Source organism: Thamnophis sirtalis, unplaced genomic scaffold (assembly GCF_051295495.1).
Source record: "Thamnophis sirtalis isolate CommonGarterSnake01/CBP01778 unplaced genomic scaffold, rThaSir2_p1.2 scaffold_3, whole genome shotgun sequence".
Taxonomy (NCBI): Eukaryota; Metazoa; Chordata; class Lepidosauria; order Squamata; family Natricidae; genus Thamnophis; species Thamnophis sirtalis.
In genome coordinates, this window is record NW_028261383.1 from 43,932,748 (window position 1) to 43,951,201 (window position 18,454).

Here is an 18,454-nt window from a genome sequence, read left to right on the forward strand (position 1 = left end):
TAGAAACTAGGAGTCTGTGAATTCTAGTTTCACTTTAGGCATGAAAAGCTGGCTGGATGACTTTGGGCCAATCATTTTATCTCAGCCCAGCCCACTTCACGGGATTGTTGTTGGGGAGAAAAAAGGAGGTAGGTGTTTATGTATGTTCATTTCTTTGAGTTAACTATATGGTATTAACGGCAGGACAACAATTTAATAAAATAAATAAAACTGATAGCAGTTCTTCAAAATTCAAGCCTAAGTTAACTTGGAGCTGCTGGACATGAAATGGAATTTTTCCCCATGAAAACAAATACTATACTATTAATAGGAACTGTTCTTGCCTACAGAGAAATGGCAATACATTCTGCTAAAGCAGGAATCAATTAGTAGAATTTAAATGCTAAATCCGGATCCATTTAGGAATGGACTGGCCTTTTTTTTTTGTAGGTTCAGTTCAGGCTTTTGATGCCTCCAAGTTCTGACACATGGCATTAACGTAGCCATGCATTGGGACCAAGCAGCATCTCTCTTTAGGATGGCATTTATTTATGCTTGACATACTTGACATTCTGTACAATTTGGAACTTTACTGCTGTGGTTAGACATGGAGTAATGCAAAACAGAAAAACTATTGTGTAAATTACATACAATAGTGCTCTGGCTTAAATTAAGGAAATGTCACACAATTATCAGTTCATGTGAGGAGAGGATGGAAAACGTGACCTGTGTTTGAAAATGGTTAGCTTGTTAAATAAAATAAAGTAATATTTACCCGACAAAGTCCTTGTACACAGATGTCATTTGTGTCTGGGCCACAAGGGGTGCCATCAATAACCCTGTCCCTGAGCTGATAATAAGCTGTATTTCCTGCCACTCTGCAGAAGAGCTTGCACCGGTCTTTCATTAAAACTGTCAAAGCAAAATAATCCTGTTATTTTCTATCTTGTCTTTTCACTTTCTTTGGTAAGAAAGTTCTCTCGTCCATAGTCCTGAATTCATGTTGTGTACTTCTTTGAGTCAATGCCCTCTACATAGGGCTATTCCTGAAATCCATTTGGGAGCTTCAGCAGCAGTGAGAGCAGACTTTGGGGGGCCTAGAATGGCCCATATTGCAGCTCAGCTTTGTGAACTACACTGGCTACCGGTCTGCTTCTGGGTGCAGTTCAAGGTGATGACCTTTAAAGTCCTTAAAGACATAGATATAATCAGCTCCCAGCCGCTTCTCCATTCCCCACCATCACCCTTACCTTCTCAGGCCAGGCGAGGGAAGGGAGAACGAGGGGTGGAGCCAGCCAATGATGGGACTGGGAGGCTCTAGTTGGCTCAATGGTGGCCAGTGATTGAAACACATAAGGGAATATAACTCCCACCGGCTTGAGTCTGGAAGCAGTTTCATAGGTGGAAGGTGTAGACATTTTGTTGAGGTTCTGACATTTAGTACTGTAAGGAGCCCCAGACCAGTCCTGAGTGAAGGGGTGGAATGTCTGCCAGTATGAACTGAGGTAACAGAATGTGAGGCAACTGGCAGTTGGAACAGAGTTCTTTTCAGGTGGGGAGGGGGAGTAGAACATCAGAGTGTGCTAATTATTGTATACAAAATACTAATGATGTGATGGTCATTTTGAAAAAAATCCTTTCTTAGTGAGTCCCTAGAAGCCAAGAGGAACATATGTGCCAAATTTCAAGTTTGTAGGCTTTACCATTCTGGAGATTTTGTGATGAGTGAGTGGTATATAGATAAAGGCAGGATATAAATAAACAAGCAAACAAATAAATCATTCACAATTTCCCACATCCAGTTGCCTTATTGATGTACTTACTTCCACTATACTTAGGAACCCAGCGCACATTAGGAGGTAGACCGTTAATGTTAAAATGCTTCCCATCAAAGACAGCGCATTGTTCATCACGGAAATCTTTCTTTAATTTAGAACATGGTTCAGTGTTGCACGATTTAAACTTCATCCTGCGCCCCACACAGTATTTTCCACCATTTTTTGGCCTAAAATAAAATTTAAAAACATTATGTTTATGAATGACATTAAGAGCTTTCAGATTCTTTCAGATTCAGCCCCTCCATTTTTGAGTTCATGATACTTTTCCCAGCTTTTGTTTTCTTTCCATTATACCAAGACCTTATTGTGTCTGAATTAAGTTATCTTTTATGTTTTTTTAAACAAAGATGGCAGCTTTCTTGGAAAGTTATCAGGCTGGAAATATATGCTATAGCTTAGTATGCTACTTCTTGTGAATGAGGAATCAGTTCCCTCAAAGTATTTCTAAAGACTAAGGAAATCAAAGAAAGGAAAGTGATAAATGAACTATTATCTTTGGAAGTAATTAAATCAGTCCAGTAAGTTTTAGTGAGCAAAGAGATGTATTTATTAAATAATGAAGGTCCTCTTAAATTTGAACTAAGAATCACAATTTTAATGTGCACATCGAGATAAATGTTTACAATCAAACCTTTTAATTGGAGCTTAAATCTCACATTCAAATGTAAAAGGAAATTAGGTTAGCATTAGCATTTAGCCTTTGATGTGCTGATGAAGTGTGCAAAGGAAGAAAAAGGAAGGGAAATGGAGAAAATTTGTAAACCACACTTATTCTCCACCTGAGGAAGCACTGGACTGAAATGGTTACATTTCATGATCTGTTCAGAGAGGAAGAAAAACCATTTTAGAAATTAAAGTGATTTCAGTTTCAACATGTATAACACAGAGGGACCAAATGCAATCTCCCAGTTATGTGGACTAGCTGTCTATAAATGCTAAAATCCAATATCTTCCTATTTGACTGGGACTCAAAAGCAAGAGAATTGTCAAACCTATGAAAAGCCACACAATGAAGCTATACCCTATATTTAATTTGACAGGTAAAACTGATTTCTTTTCTATGCCTTTATTTTCAGGTAGAATTTTTATTTAAAAAGTGCATGAATCTGATTGTGAATTACTATTGCCGCCTTCCAATACTTAGGAAAATAGGTAAGGTGAAAATTATCAACTATGTCGCCATTCAAGAAAGCCAGTCTGGTGTAGTTGCGAAGGTGCTTGTCTAGAAACCAGGCGTCTGGGAGTTCTAGTACTGCCTTAGGCATGAAAGCCAAATGGGTGACTTTGGGCTAATGACTCTCTGTTAGCCCTCCCTCCCTCGCTGGGTTTGTTGTGGGGAAAATAGGAGGAGAAAGTTCACCACCTTGAGTTACTGGCAAAAAATAATAAAGGCAGGATATAAATAAATATATAAATAAATCCAACCTAATCCCATTCATGCCCTGACTGGATATTTTACTTGCATGCTGTACTTCACATCTTCCTCATCACTTACGGAGAAATTATTTACTCAGGAAAATATGAAAGCTCAGTTTCTTAACATTAACATATTTCAAGGGCAATGCTCTGTCTGATGAATTTCATTTCTTTTTCAAGGCTTAATAACGTAATAATACAGAGAGACCTCATTTTACAGAAACCGCAGAAACTTAGTTGCATGTCATTGTTTTTGTCAAGTGAGACATCCATATGACTGCCTTGCTCAATGACCACAATCCCAACTCTCCACATTGCAGTTGTTAAGGGTGCCTAAGTGGGAAGTCTTGGGAGGTTGAGCACCCAAATACAAATATACAAATACAATAGCAGAGTGGAAGGGATCTTGGAGGTCTTCTAGTCCAACCCCCTGCCTAGGCAGGAAACCCTATACCATTTCAGGCAAATGGCTATCCAACATCTTCTTAAAGACTTCCAGTGTTGGGGCATTCACAACTTCTGGAGGGAAGTTGTTCCACTGATTAATTGTTCTAACTGTCAGGAAATTTCTCCTCAGTTCTAAATTGTTTCTCTCCTTGCAAGCAGAAACCTACTGGGGCTCAGAAGGACTTGGCTAGCCAGGTCCCAGCAGCATGTGGGACCTTCTCCCTCTCTCTCAAGAGACCCAGTCTTTTCCCTGTCCCACTATGCCAACTGGCTAGACCTGGGGGCATGCAGGCCTTCTCTCTCCCCCCCTCCATCCCCTCCCTCTCCCTTTCTCTCTCTCTCTTTCAAAGGAAAATATCTTTGCTAGCTTTCTAGCTAAGCCTCACATCAATGGGACATGCCTGTCAGCAGCTATAGGGAAAGGGAAAGATAACTGGACCTAAGAGTAGGCAGCTGAAGCCTTCTGGCATGGTGGGTAAAGAGAAGGTCCAGGCCTTTCGGGAGTGACCGAGGGGAGATGGGAGCCTACACATGGTTGGGCCTACTCAATCATTTGAGGCCTTCTAGCCTGTGAAACTTAAAGGGACGCGGTGGCTCAGTGGCTAATACGCTGAACTTATCAATCAGAAAGGTTGGTGGTTCAAATCCCTAGTGCCGCATAATGGAGTGAGCTCCCGTTACTTGTCCCAGCTTCTGCCAACGTAGCAGTTCAAAAGCATGTAAAAAATGCAAGTAGAAAAATTGGAACCACCTTTGGTGGGAAGGTAACAGCGTTCTGTGTGCCTTCAGCATTTAGTCATAACAGCCACATGACCACAGACAGGGCTGGCTCTTCGGCGTTGAAACAAAGATGAGCAATGCCCCCTAGAGTCAGGAATGACTAGCACATATGTACGAGGGGAACCTTTACCTTTACCTTTTAGCCTGTAGGAAGTCTCCTAAGCAGCTGAGGACTCCTGCTCTACACTTGGGGGGAGGGATGTTGCAGCATTCCCATGATCGTATGTTGCAGCATTCCCATGATCGTAAGGGTGGACCCACTGCCAAGCAGCCAAATTTTGATCACGTAACAGTCCAAACTGCAACGTTTGGACTGTTATGTATGGATTCATTTAGTGCCATCATAATTTCAAAACATAATTCCACACCTATCTATGTAAGCATCCAGAGGAAAAACTATGGAAAATTACATACGTGCCGTGACATCACAACACAAACCTGATCGTTATGCACAGCTATCCTGATGTTTGATGCATTTACTGTATATAAACCCTGCTATTTGCATTCTGCCCCTCCCACTCCCCCAAAGACAATGATGCCTGGAGCAAATCACATAATTATAAGGGATCTATTTCTAAAACAAACATACCAGGTTTGTACACATAAACAATCGCTCGTAAAGACTTTTAACATGACGCTTTTTTATTATGATGGCATCCACTTTTTAATCTGGCTATAGTAAACAATGATGGTTTGCTTAATTTATCAATAATGGATTGTCTAATTTACATGAAACTAGGTTTGAAGACCACCTACAATAATTTCTAAAAAGAATACTATTCTCCCCAGAATATTGTTTTTTTTAACATCAGAGGTAACAAAATATGTATACAAAATTGTCACAAACTGTACAATGCCAGGTTTTTCTTCCAAGCTATCATTTATGAGCGTCAGAGTGCTATGATAGAACTTTCTGTCAATTGAGATGAATGTGTTAATACATATAGCTTTGAAATGGGTTTCTTTTCTATTTCTTTCTCCTGAATATTCTGACAAAGTTATAAGACTTTGGAAAATTTAAGGCTTAATCTTGCTTTTCTTAGAAACAAGCAAACCTGGATCTTAACCTAATCCAACTTCAAAAAGGCTAGAAGACTTCATGACTTGCAAGTTGACCTTTACAAATCAACTTTTTAAACATATTAATGTTTCATCATGAATCATTAACCTATCTTATGGTCTTGAAAAATTGAACAGCTCTACAGTCATCAATATAAGGCTGTGGTTCTAATGTGGTTAATTTTAGGAATGGTCAATCAAATGTTCTTATAGTCTTTTCTTAAAATTTGGGTATCAAATGTTTGGCTGGAGATCTCTATCTTGATACTATTCCCTGCCTCTAGCATCTATATACTGAATGAAGATATGTGTAAAAAATATTGGCTTTAGCAGAATGTATGTAAATGCGCCATATGTTGGAGGTTCTAGATATTATTACCTCTCCAGATTTTAATGGAACCCATCATAACAATAATCGGAATAAGGGGGTAGCAGCTTGATCAAAATGCTGAGGAATTGAGAAATGAGCTGCTCTATCAGTTACATATCTTCATTCAAATTGTGATTGCAGATACGTGAAGCTGTGACAAAGACGAACCACCAGTTTGTCATATCTACTCCCAAAAAAACAGAAAGGGGTGGGGGAAAGCAAGCTGTTTATCCTAGTCCTTTATTCATGATTTTTCAAAACTCAATTCCCAGGTGTTCAATAGAGGTTATTACCAGGTAAAGTATCTCCACATTGCAGCCTTGCAATATAATCATATGCATGTACATCTGAAATTCAATGTCACCTAATCCTGTTGTTGCTTCCTTTTAATTAACCAAGCATGCAAAGTGTAACTTTGCAGTTGCAAAGACGAGAAACTATTTTAAAGGTAGATTCCTTTCACACTGTATTCTCATAACCATATATTTAACTGTGAGTCCAAAGAAATTTTAAAACATTTGTGAAGTCCTAACAACTCACTAGGTTTTACTGAGATAGCCTAGATGCGTTTCCTATATTAAATCTGGAATCACTTCCAGTACATAAAAAGGTAGTACAGTATATTGGAAATTAGTTTTATATTGCCAAGTGTAGGGATTTTTGGAACTTCATGAATTCACTCTTTTCTGTATCCTTTTCTTAGTTTTGGCATACGTTTCCACTATAAACAACATTATTCATTTGAACACCTGTGTTTGGGAATGGATGCTTTATCTCATACCCAAAAATGAATAATTATTTGAAAAAAAAATTGAAGGCTTTTAAATATGAAACAAAATAATGACATTTTGTTCCAATATCATTAACATGTTTATTAAAGCCTTTCCCCCCGATATAAATGCATTTCCCAATGTACAAACTGGTCTTGATTGCAAACAACCCTCCCCCACCATGAATTAACAATCATGTAACACCAACTGGATAGAACTCTCACAACATCTGGCAGATTGGTACAAAAACAGAGAAAGAGTCTGATAGTTTTTGCCTCTACCAAACATCTTTCTGCCTCTCTGCATCAATGTACCATTAACTGCCATCCTTACCATATTTCTTATTTTCTTTTGACCCTCGAAATAAGCCTTATTTTAGGGGAAATCTTATTATTTTTGAGATGCCGGAGGCGGCGAGCATGGTCACCTCATGGCTGCTACTGTGTTGCAATATTTTGGGGAAGGGCTTATTTTAGCGCATGCGCTCAAAGCTTGATTGGGCTTATTATCCGTGGAGGTCTTATTTTCAGGGAAACAGAGTATTCTCCTCAAAACCATGGCCATGGTTTGCAGACATAAAAAGGTGTCAATATTCTAGGAAAATCTTCTCCAGCCAGAAGGTTGAACCAACTAGAAAGCACCTCATAACTGTATTCTATTCCAACAGTTCTAAAAGGACCTATTTGGAAAAGATAATCTAAAGAGTCTTTAAAATTCTCCTTACATAGCAAATTGATTACAACTCTCTAAAAGAATTTTGCCTTGATATATTAAGTATCATGGTTTACTCAGAGCCACCATAAACAATAAAATGTAAGCAGTAAAACAGTGGAATGGTCCTTATGTAGCTGCTCTCTTGAGATGTTTTGTGCTTGGGTGGGTCAATACTCTAGAATGACAAATCATACACTAACTCCGGTTCCTATTACTATATATGGTATGGAAGCAGATTATTAAAGCAATATTTATAAGGCTTTATTTTCTCCAGACATTATGTAATTCCCTTTTTACCCCACAGCAAGCCATGTATGCCATATTCTCCAATGCAGACCAAGAAAATAGCAGAGCTGGGTGTTGCTAGGATTGTTGCTCATTGGAGGAAAGCATTTTTCGCCCACATTGCAGAAACCATAACAGCTTCTTAGACCAGGACTAAAAAAAGCCATTTGCTTTTTTGGATTCTGATGGCTTAATGCAGGGTTGCATTGCATGAACTGTAAAGATCTCGGCAGCTATCAAAATGGCAGGAAAGAATAAAAAGTTCTGCATTTCTTTGCGAGCATCTTATGGTCTTCCACCGGTTTGCATCTCACATTTAGCAGTCCTATATAATATTTTCCTGATTTTTTTTTTAAGTTAACAAAATTTATTGTCTCCAAATAAAAAAAAACCAAACAAAAAAAATCAAATTTGTGCGTGTTATAATGTTGTTGTTTGCAAATGTTTAACATCCGCAACTCAACATCCTTCTAAGTAGTGTTTCTCAACCTTGGAAACCCTGAAGGCAGATGGACTTCAGTTCCCAGAATTCCTCAGTCAGCATGCGTTAAGTGGTGTGGACTTCAATTCCCAGGATTCCCCAGTCAGCACAACTGGCTGGGGAATTCTGGGAGTTGAAGTCCACTTGTCCTAAGAGTTATTAAGGTTGAGAAACACTGTTCCGTAGCATTTATAACATCCCAACTATTATTCATATTTGCAGATTTTTTAAACAAACGAGGAATATTCATTCACTTGTGCCCAAATCAAATAAAACTTTTTTCCTAGCAAAACAGCAGCTGATAGAACATTGTAAGTTCCCGAAAAACGGATTCCCGTTGCAAATTCTGTGCTTATTCATGCCTGGCACCAAGAACTTAATGTGGAACCTAAGAGCTGGAAGGAACCTTGTAGTCATCTAGTCCAACCCCTATCCTGTTGCAGGACTCTACCGCCATTTCCCTACCCGATGCATCAGTTCTGTTGTTGGTTGTTTTATGACCCTGTAATCCCTTGTGGGGTGGAGTCTGAATAGAGGTGAGGATTTGTAATACTCTTGTCTTAAAAATGTTGATTTGCATTGATTGTGGCAAAAATCCAGAGAAGTAAGGCAATTATAGATAGTCCTTGACTTACAACCATTTGTTTAGCAACTGTTCAAAAGTTGCAATAACATTAAAAAGTAATTCACACTTAGGACCAGTGAAGCATCCCCATAGTCACATGATCAAAATTCAGGCACTTGGCAATTGGCATGTATTTATTTGCAATATACTGGGATCATGTGATCACTATTTGTGACCTTCCCAGCCGATTTTCACAAGCAAAGTCAATGAGGGGAAGGCTTGACAATTGCACGATTCACTTAACAGCTGTGGCAAAAATGTGGTAAAATTGGCTAAAGATCACTTAACAACCGCCCTGATTAGCCACAGAACGCCTGGTCCCAATTATGGTTGTAAGTTAAGCCTACAGTTCTCAGTATAAAATGGGATAACTCCTAATCATATCATTTGATTACTCTTTACAGGATATTATTCTTTGGAGACCATAAAGGCCTTCAAAGAGTTTGTGATGTGATGACAGCCTACAACTATAAACACTTGCAAAAATACTTGAGCATTAGCATTATTTTATGAGTTAAGGGTTAATGCTAAATTAAAATGTTTTCAATATTTGTTAATGATAATGATTTTAAATATTTATTCCTCCAACCCAGGAGCACCGTTCTACAGAGGAATTTTTGCATCTGTCATTTGAACTTCGATAACTGCTCAGTTTGGGACAGCAACCAAACAGGACAGGTACAGACTTCAACAGATAGTTAGGACTGCCAAAAAATATATATGCAACCAGCTCACCTTCCATTGAGGACCTTGCATATTGCATGGCTCTAATGCTGGGAAAGATTGAGGGCAAAAGAAGAAAGGGACGACAGAGAATGAGGTGGCTGGATGGAGTCACAGAAGCAATAAGCATGAGCTTAAATGGACTCCAGAGGATGGTAGAGGACAGGAAAGCCTGGAGGAAAATTGTCCATGGGGTCAAGATGGGTCTGACACAACTTTGCAACTAACAACAACAAATATTACATGGGTAAGAAGGCGGGCTGAGAAAATATCTACAGACCCCTCACATCCTGGCATAAACTGTTTCAACTCCTCTTCTTGGATGCTGCTACAGGGTATTTACATGCCAAAACAACTAGACACAGAGACAGTTCCCCACCCCCATCAAGCCATCACTCTGCTGAACAGCTAATTCCCACAGTACTGTCTTATCCCTAAGTACATTTACCCATGTGATATGGCTGTATTATTATTATCATTCTCATCTTTTCTACCACCTCCTCCCATGGGTATCATTATTATGATTAGTATGTTGTTTTGCATGTACCAAGAACCTCTGAACCAGAGACAAATTCCTTGTGTGTCTAATCTCACTTGGCCAAATAAAGTATTCTATTCTGTTCAAATTTAATTTTGTAGTATGCCACCCAGAGTCACTTGCTTGTGAGATATGCATTTATATACATTAGATAAATAAATAAAATAAAATAAACTGAAATAAGTATATGTGTATGGCTTCAGAATCTAAGGGACTGGTTTGGATGAAACTCAGCAGCATTTTTTTGTGCTGCTGTTGATAAAAATAGGATCGCCAACATGATCACCAATATCCAATGGCAGTGCATGGCACAATAAGAAGTAGTAGTATCAAGACTGCAGCAGGCAGGGGAGATAAATTTCCCACTTTCCATTCTAGCTGTACCTCTAAGAAAAATATCCGACTTGACTGTTTCCCCCCCAATGCAAATCATAGCTTTGCTGGAGCAATTCTGGACTAAGTCCCAGTTTCATTCATTCAGAGTTGAGCTTTGGCAAAGAAATCAGGTCTTGGAGGTTCAATCTTCATAAACACACTTCAGATTTAGTCCCAATTTAGAGCAATTTCCAATCTAAATATAGACCTATACATAGACCAACCTATGCAATAAAACATGTGTTTCATCGAATGCATATTGAAACACTACACTGGATTACAGTTGTCCCCAGTATGTACACTATATGTATGTATGTGTGACATCTGTTTGTCATATACTATATGTATCCATGTGCGCCATCTGTTCATCATCTTCATATCCCATTTACATGAATCATTTGTAATATCTTGATCCATTTTACCAAAATGCCTTTCATACAGTGTTCTTATTTATTCATCTTTTAATCTAGCTATCTATTATAAGAATTTATATCCTGTCCCTCAATAAAATTCTAAAGCAGATGACACTCTTTCAAATCATACTAAAATATTCAACACTGTAAATTAGCAACAGCATAAAAACAAACTCAACCACAATAAAACACTCCAAATTAAAATAAAGTGTATCACTGCACTGAACTAAATTCAGAAGTGTCAACCGGCAAGACTCTCTAAAGAATGGGCTTCACAAAGAGTGCTACCCCCTACTGTTCTGTGAAAAACCTGCATATTTTGTGAGGAAGCATATTTTATTATCAAGATACATTTGAGGTTTTCAGAGAAGAGTGTTCACTATTTGTTATAGCTTCCTCATTACTTTTGTCATCTAACAGGCTATTTCCACATTTTTTTTTAAGAAGCCAGGAATCCTGTCATAAACCATCATGCAAACAAGCAACTTTCTGATGCATATGGCCTACTCACAGCAGCTTCCCTCCCCCCTTCAGATGACTGCTAACCACAAGTCAGAAAGAGACTTTATGTGTTATTTGAATGTAGTATTATATGCAGTAAACTTGAATACGTCAATACCTTTAAGTCAACAATTCATCCATCATTAGTTTATTCCAATGGTGGGATTCTGCCAGTTTCACCTATTCAGGAGAACCGGTTGTTATCTTTCTAAGCAGTTTCGAGAACTGGTTGTTGGAAGAAATCTCATTTTGTTTTTTTTCCCCACTTTACAGGGCTAACCCTGTAAGGAAGCCAGGAAGGAAACATTCTGGTGTTGTTTCTAGCCTAATCTTTATTTCCATGCTTACAGAAACTACCTCTCCGGTTAACCCTTATTACATTGTAACAGCTAAGGCGAAGCGCCCATTGACATGAATGACATTGAGTTGGCCACGCCCACCCAATCACATGATCACTGAGCCATGCCTACCCAGCTGGTCATTAGGGCAGAGAACCGGTTGTTAAATTATTTGAATCCCACCACTGGTTTATTTCCAATGCTTCAAATAGGGATGCAGTTGTTAAATAGTTCTTCCAGATTCTACACACATAGAAAGAAGAAACATGCTTGTCATGTTGCTGCCCATTCATAATGGGTTTATTAAACAGGATTCCTTCCTTAAAGTGTTGTGAGAGAGTTGTAATATTTAACCTTTTGTACTTACTCAGGCCTGTTGCATTCTCGAATGGCATTTTTAATTCCCCCACCACATGTTCGTGAGCAAGCTCCAAAGGGGCTCCATGCGCCCCAAGCCCCGTCTGTCATAGGTACTTCTCGCTCTTTGGGAACACAGTGGCCAAACTTGCAATGCTAAATTCCAGACAGACCAGAGAAAAACAGAGAAAGAGAACTTTTTTAAAAAGCAAGATTATTTTATTGTACAATTAGGCTTCATTCTAGCATATTACAGTATTCTTAATAGTAATTTTAGTAAAGATCGTAATTGCAGCAGTAAAAACTAATAAACCCCCCCCCCCAAAATAAAACAAAAGTAAAGAGTAGATGGTGCAAAAAAGAAAGAAAGGGAAAAATAAAGAGACAACAGAAAAGAAAGAAAAGTAAGGATATAGGAAAGAAAAAGAAAAGAAAAATATAAAGTAGTGAATTTTCACCATCATAACAAGTACAAACAATTTTAGGAAGTCCTCAACTTTACAACTGTTTCAAGTTAGTACAAACTCGAAAATGTTATTTATAAACCATCCTTGAAGTTATGACTCCTGTACCCCTCCAGCAGTCACATAATTTGCATTTTGGGTGCTCAGATGTACAACTGGTTGCAGCATCCCATGGTCACATGGGAAAAGCTGGATTCAGACTTATAACCATGTGATTTGCTTAATGACCATAATATAAACAGTTGTAAAACTGAGTGCAGGCATATTGTAACGTGTCTGCAACAACTTACAACCAAAATTCTGACCTCAACTGAGGTTGTAAGTCAAAGACCACTTGTAACATATCACTTCCTCTTAAAATACAATAGAGGATCTCTTCTTCACACACATACATTACAATCTTTTTGAAATAAATCTTTCTCTAATTTTGTAATGGCTGTGGGAATGACCTTGGGGAACAAGAACAGCGGCAGCCTAAACATAAACAATCAATGAAATTTGAGTCTAAAGGAGAAGAGGTGACAAAGCTGTTTCAGAAGAGACCTTCCCTAGTTTTTGGGTGAGTAAAAGTGAGAGCAAGAGGATACTTTCAGACTTTGCAAGATTCTGTTATATGTAGCCTTCCAATAAAGATAGAGCTGGATTTATTGTCATGTTTCTTGTCTGGACGACCTTGCGAGTTAGCAGGGTGTAATAGCAATAGCAATTAGACTTATATACCGCTTTACAGTGCTTTATACCCCTCTCTAAGCGGTTTACAAAGTAATATTTGCTCCCAACAATTTGTGTCCTCATTTTACCCAACTTGGAAGGATGGAAGACTGAGTCAATCTTGAGCATGGTGAGATTTAAACTGCCAAATTGCAGTCAGCGGCAGTCAGCAGAAGTAGCCTGCAGTACTACACTCTAACCACTGCTCCACCGTAGCTCATTATGGTTATACTTGCAAAATGTTTCCCTAAAGATAAGTCTTCCTTGCTCTCAAATGAGTTGAGAGATAGTTTTATTCTGAATGATACAAATTAATTTTCATTAGTATCGCAAATTACCGTATTTTTCAGAGTATAAGATAACACGTTTTCCCTCCCTATAAGAGTGTGGAAATGTTGGTGCGTCTTATACACTGAATACTGCCATTTTTGGCCTCCCAAAGCCCTACCCCTACATCCCTTTTTTGCCAAAAACGGGCAAAAAGTGTGTCGTTTTTCGCAAAAACCGATGCATTTTCCCTTCCTCCAGCCTCCATAAACACTCTGTAGGCTTCAGCAGGGCTGGGAGAAGGGGAAAATGCTCCCATTTTTGCAAAAAACGCCCAATTTTTCACAAAACTGGGGTATTTTTCCCTTCCCCCAGCCCTGCTGAAGCCTGTAGAGTGCTCCTGGGGGCCGGGAAAGACAAACCTTTTTTTTCTTACTTACCTCTTCAAAATCTTGGTGCGTCTTATACACTGGTGCATCTTATAATCCAAAAAATACGGTATGTCAATCTATTACCTTGCTGTCTTACTACAACACAATTTTTTATTCTTTATTTTTGTGGTTTTTAAATGTACTACAAAAAGCAATTTATAAATAAACATATGTAATAAAATACATTTTAAAAAAGCTAGAAAGGTTTTTTTCCCTGCATTTCTTCAGAGATATCCAGACTAGGAAGACAATAAATATTATAGAAAATTGAAATAGTTGTAACAATTGAAATGAGGAAAACATTCCATCACCCTGGAAATACTTGTTTCTCAATGTAAATACTTGTTTCTCAATGTAATTAATAATGATAGATAATACAGTGGCAATAGCGTTTGAAAATTTGCAACAGACAGACTTTTTAATGATTTTCACCACCATATTTTTCAACTGCAAAATTTATTAGCTCATGCTGCATTGTAGTCATTGTACAGTAACTGAATATGAAAAGAATAAAAAGCTACGCATAAAATAACTCAAAGATTTTGTTAAGATACAGTGGTTTAGAAAATGTGTTTATGTTAAAATTCTCCCCGCCATCTATGTATTTCATGGATAAGATCCAGCTTTTATGATATTTCAAAGTTTCCTTCATACATAAATATATCATGTTAAGATGTCAGAGGAAATTAAGTTTGGATTTACAGAGAGAAAACTGGTAGCCTAGATTTTGATAGACAGACCATATTTTAGGATGATCCAGTATTATATGCTTATGTGACAGCGGAAGAGACAATTAAATTTAGATTGGCAGAAACAAAGAGCAAAACTTAAAAAAAATTGTGATGGCACCACAAATGGGAAAAAGAAATTCAAATGTCAAAAATATGGCTCTACCCATATTGACAAATGAAGTAACATAAATTTATGAATAATTCACTAATTATTATTGTTGCTGTCACATTATCCTAAAGCAAAATTTGTAGTCTCTTCAGTTAAAAAACAGAAACAGAGAAATAATGGAAAGCACAAGGTTTTGGTATTTGTATGTATTCTGAACAGGATGTTGACTGAAATGTTGTCTCTTAGATGCATTCAGCACATGGAATGGGCATTATAAGGGTAACATGCAGGGTAACAATTACTGATTTTACTTGTGACAAGTGATGCTTCACCATCACGCTGCTTAACAACTAATTCCCACAACACTGTTAATAATTTACCAAAAATTTACCAAGAATGTATTACTATTCTTCTTTTCCTAGTATCTTCTTTTCCTAGTATCTATCTCTCCCTAGTTATGACTGACTATAACCATGTTGCTTGTATCTTTCAACTCATATTGTTTTTATTGTTTCCTAGTATGATTTGATAGCTTATTAGTAATCTTGGCTATCACTAAGCATTGTATCTTTTTATTCTTGATTAATGTATTTTATTCTTTCTTATGTTTACTGAGAGCATATGCACCAAAGACAAATTCCTTGTGTGGCCAATCACACTTGGTCAATAAACAATTCATTCATTCATTCATTCATTCATTCATTCATTCATTCATTCATTCATTCATTCTGTCTGTCTGTCTGTCTGTCTGTCTGTCTATCTATCTATCTATCTATCTATCTATCTATCTATCTATCTATCTATCTATTTATCTATCTATCATCTATCTAAAAGCACTTATGATTTATTGTATGGGAGACCAATATATTTGCCCAAAGTCTCCATACTAGCCATCACATCAATTCACGTCAAGGTGAAAAGTCTCCTATGTGAGATATTCAGGACATTATAGAAGTAGCAAGGAATTGTCCATGGAGAACCTCAAATTACATATAATAGGGACGGATGATTTTGGCACTCTCATTTTCTGCATCTAAATCCCAAGTCCTCTGAGTTCAATTAAGGCATTGTCTGGGCCAAGAGATCATACTGCCTGCAGTAAGATGCCACAATATGTTAGATCAGAATCCATTTGCTTTTTTTAGAGAAAAGGAAAACCTACTCAGTAGAATGAAGTGAACCAGAGACTCACTCCAAAGGATTTCTTTTCAGCCAAAACCTGAGATAGCGAAATCTCAGGCTAACCCAAGAGAGCCAGCCAAAGGCATTTAAAGTTAAGTGTGGAACACAGAGAACAGTTTTCAGAAAATTAGAATGAATGGCTTTTAAAGTAGGGGCATTTTTATACTGTAAAACACAGAACTGTGCACAGTCTAACAGAAAGCCCAAGATCTATGCTGTACGCAGTTTTATTGTTGCAGGGACATCATTACTGTATCTTCTATGATCACCTTAGAAACATTTTGAGCTTTAATTACCATATTTTTCTGACTATAAGATGCATCAGAGTATAAGACAGACCATGATTTTGAAGAGGTAATTTTTTTAAAAAAATGTTTTGCACTCTACAGGCCTCCCAAACACTTTGCACGCCTCATTTTTTGAAAAAAGGGGAGGGGGAAATGAAGAGCTTTGGGAGGCTTGTAGAGTGCTCCTGGGGGCTAGAAGCTTGTAGAGTGCTCCTGGGGGATCCTGGCCCCTGTGCTGGGCCAAAAATGAACAAAAAATGGCCCGTTTATTTTGCAAAACAAGGGGGGGCATGCAGAGGCTTTGGGAGACTTATAGAGTGCTCCTGGGAACTAGAGGGGGCAAAAATGGCTCATTTCTGCTTTTTTCCCCCCTCTCCAGCCCTCAGGAGCACTTTGCAAGCCTCCCAAACCCTCTGCACGTCCATTTTTGCAAAGCGGGCAGGGTTTCGGAAAGCCAAAAATGCTGTATTCAGTGTATAGCAATAGCAGTTAGACTTATATACCGCTTCATAGGGCTTTCAGCCCTCTCTAAGCGGTTTACAGAGTCAGCATATTGCCCCCACAGTCTGGGTCCTCATTTCACCTACCTCGGAAGGATGGAAGGCTGAGTCAACCTTGAGCCGGTGAGATTAGAACTGCTGAACTGCAGATAACATTCAGCTGAAGTGGCCTGCAGTACTGCACCCTAACCACTGCGCCACCTCGGCTCTGAGACACACCCAGATTTTCACCCTCTTTTTTGAGGGAAAAAAGGTGCATCTTATACTCTGAAAAATACAGTATATAAATTGAATTGAATTGACTGCTGTACTTGGCCAAGTATGATTAAACGTACTAGGAACTTGTCTCTGGTTCAGAAGCACTCAGTGTGCATGAAAAGAAACAGAACAAAAATAATCATGCCAATAAAATTAAAATAAATTAGCATTGAATTGGGATTTCTGAACATAAGAATAAATTATAAAATGTTCTTTTTTTTTTAACTAGCTCCCACCACAAATATGTTCCAACAACATGTTGTTAATATTCCTTGAATATACAGGTATCCTCAACTTATGACAATCGAGCCCAAAATTTCTGTTGCTAAGTGAGACATTTGTTAAGTGAGTTTTGCCTCATTTTATGACCTTTCTTGCCACAATTGTTGACTGCATCACCACAATTGTTAAACTAGTAACACAGTTGGTAAGTGTGTCTGGCATCCCCATTGATTTTGCTTGTCAGAAGGTTAAAAAACATGATCGCATGACCTGAGTTAGTTGCCAAGCGTCTGAATTTTGATCACATGACCCATGGGGGTTGCTGTAATGGTCAGAAGTATGAAAAATACTCAGTGCCACTGTAATTTTGAATGGTCACTAAATGAACAGTTGTAAGTCAAGGATTACCTTTATGGTTAAGACAAAATGTTTAACACTGCTTCCCTTGAAAAAAAATTGTGATTATTCCTGTCTCTAATCTCAAGAGAAATAGTATTATACCTTTTTAAAGAAATTGAATCTATTTCATTGGCAGTTTCTAGCTATATTGTCTTCAGAACAGTCTATTGTCCTTCTATTCTAAAGTGGTATTCTTATGAGTGAATTTTACTAAAGTTGGCAAAAATGAAATTTCTATTATTTCTATAGTAGATGTTGAAACACAAGTATATATTCTACACGCACATACATGCTGCATTTTAAATTCAGGCACATTTTATATTTACACTTCTAAACACTTTATTTAAAGCAGGCAGGTTTTTTCATGATAATCAGGATGTCTGTTGTTGTACCAAGAGAAATAATTAATAATACCATTATTAGGATTGTGAAGATGTGGATACTTCATGGCAAACCTTTGGGTTTTATTTTTCATTTTATACACGTTTAATACAATGCTAAGGTAAGTCACATTGTTAAATCCTTTTTCTAGTAACAGAGTTTAAAGAGACAATGGATTCCTGAGTTCAGATATCACCAGTGACTGCAATTTGGATACAAAACAGAGCCAGAAGCTTTCAGTCTTTCCCTTATTTTATAACAATAAAATAAAAATAAGGACAAGTATGTAATTCAGGTGGCTGGACAAGATAAACCCAGAAATTTTATAACTTGCATTGCAAATAATAATAATAATAATAAATATTTTGTGAATAAGAGCAGCTCTTGTTCTCTTTATCTTTATTATTTTGAAAGACTGGCTGATCTATTCTCTTGGCTGTGCCCATTTATTGATAAGAAAAGAAAAGAAAAGCAAGATGTGATAGCTTTTAAGGAAAGCAATC

At 37.7% G+C, this 18,454-nt stretch overlaps 1 protein-coding gene across 2 annotated transcripts in view; it reads right to left on the reverse strand.

The window, feature by feature from the left end:
* Positions 1-18,454, reverse strand: part of ADAMTS9 (ADAM metallopeptidase with thrombospondin type 1 motif 9) — a 168,944-nt gene that overhangs the window by 101,183 nt on the left and 49,307 nt on the right. For both annotated transcript variants that reach the window (XM_087708823.1, XM_087708822.1), the window contains exons 12-14: positions 12,020-12,165; positions 1,803-1,984; positions 755-891 (exon numbers count right to left, since the gene is read on the reverse strand). In XM_087708823.1, the coding sequence (XP_087564949.1) occupies positions 755-891; positions 1,803-1,984; positions 12,020-12,165 (465 nt within the window). The remainder of the gene's footprint in view (positions 1-754; positions 892-1,802; positions 1,985-12,019; positions 12,166-18,454) is intronic.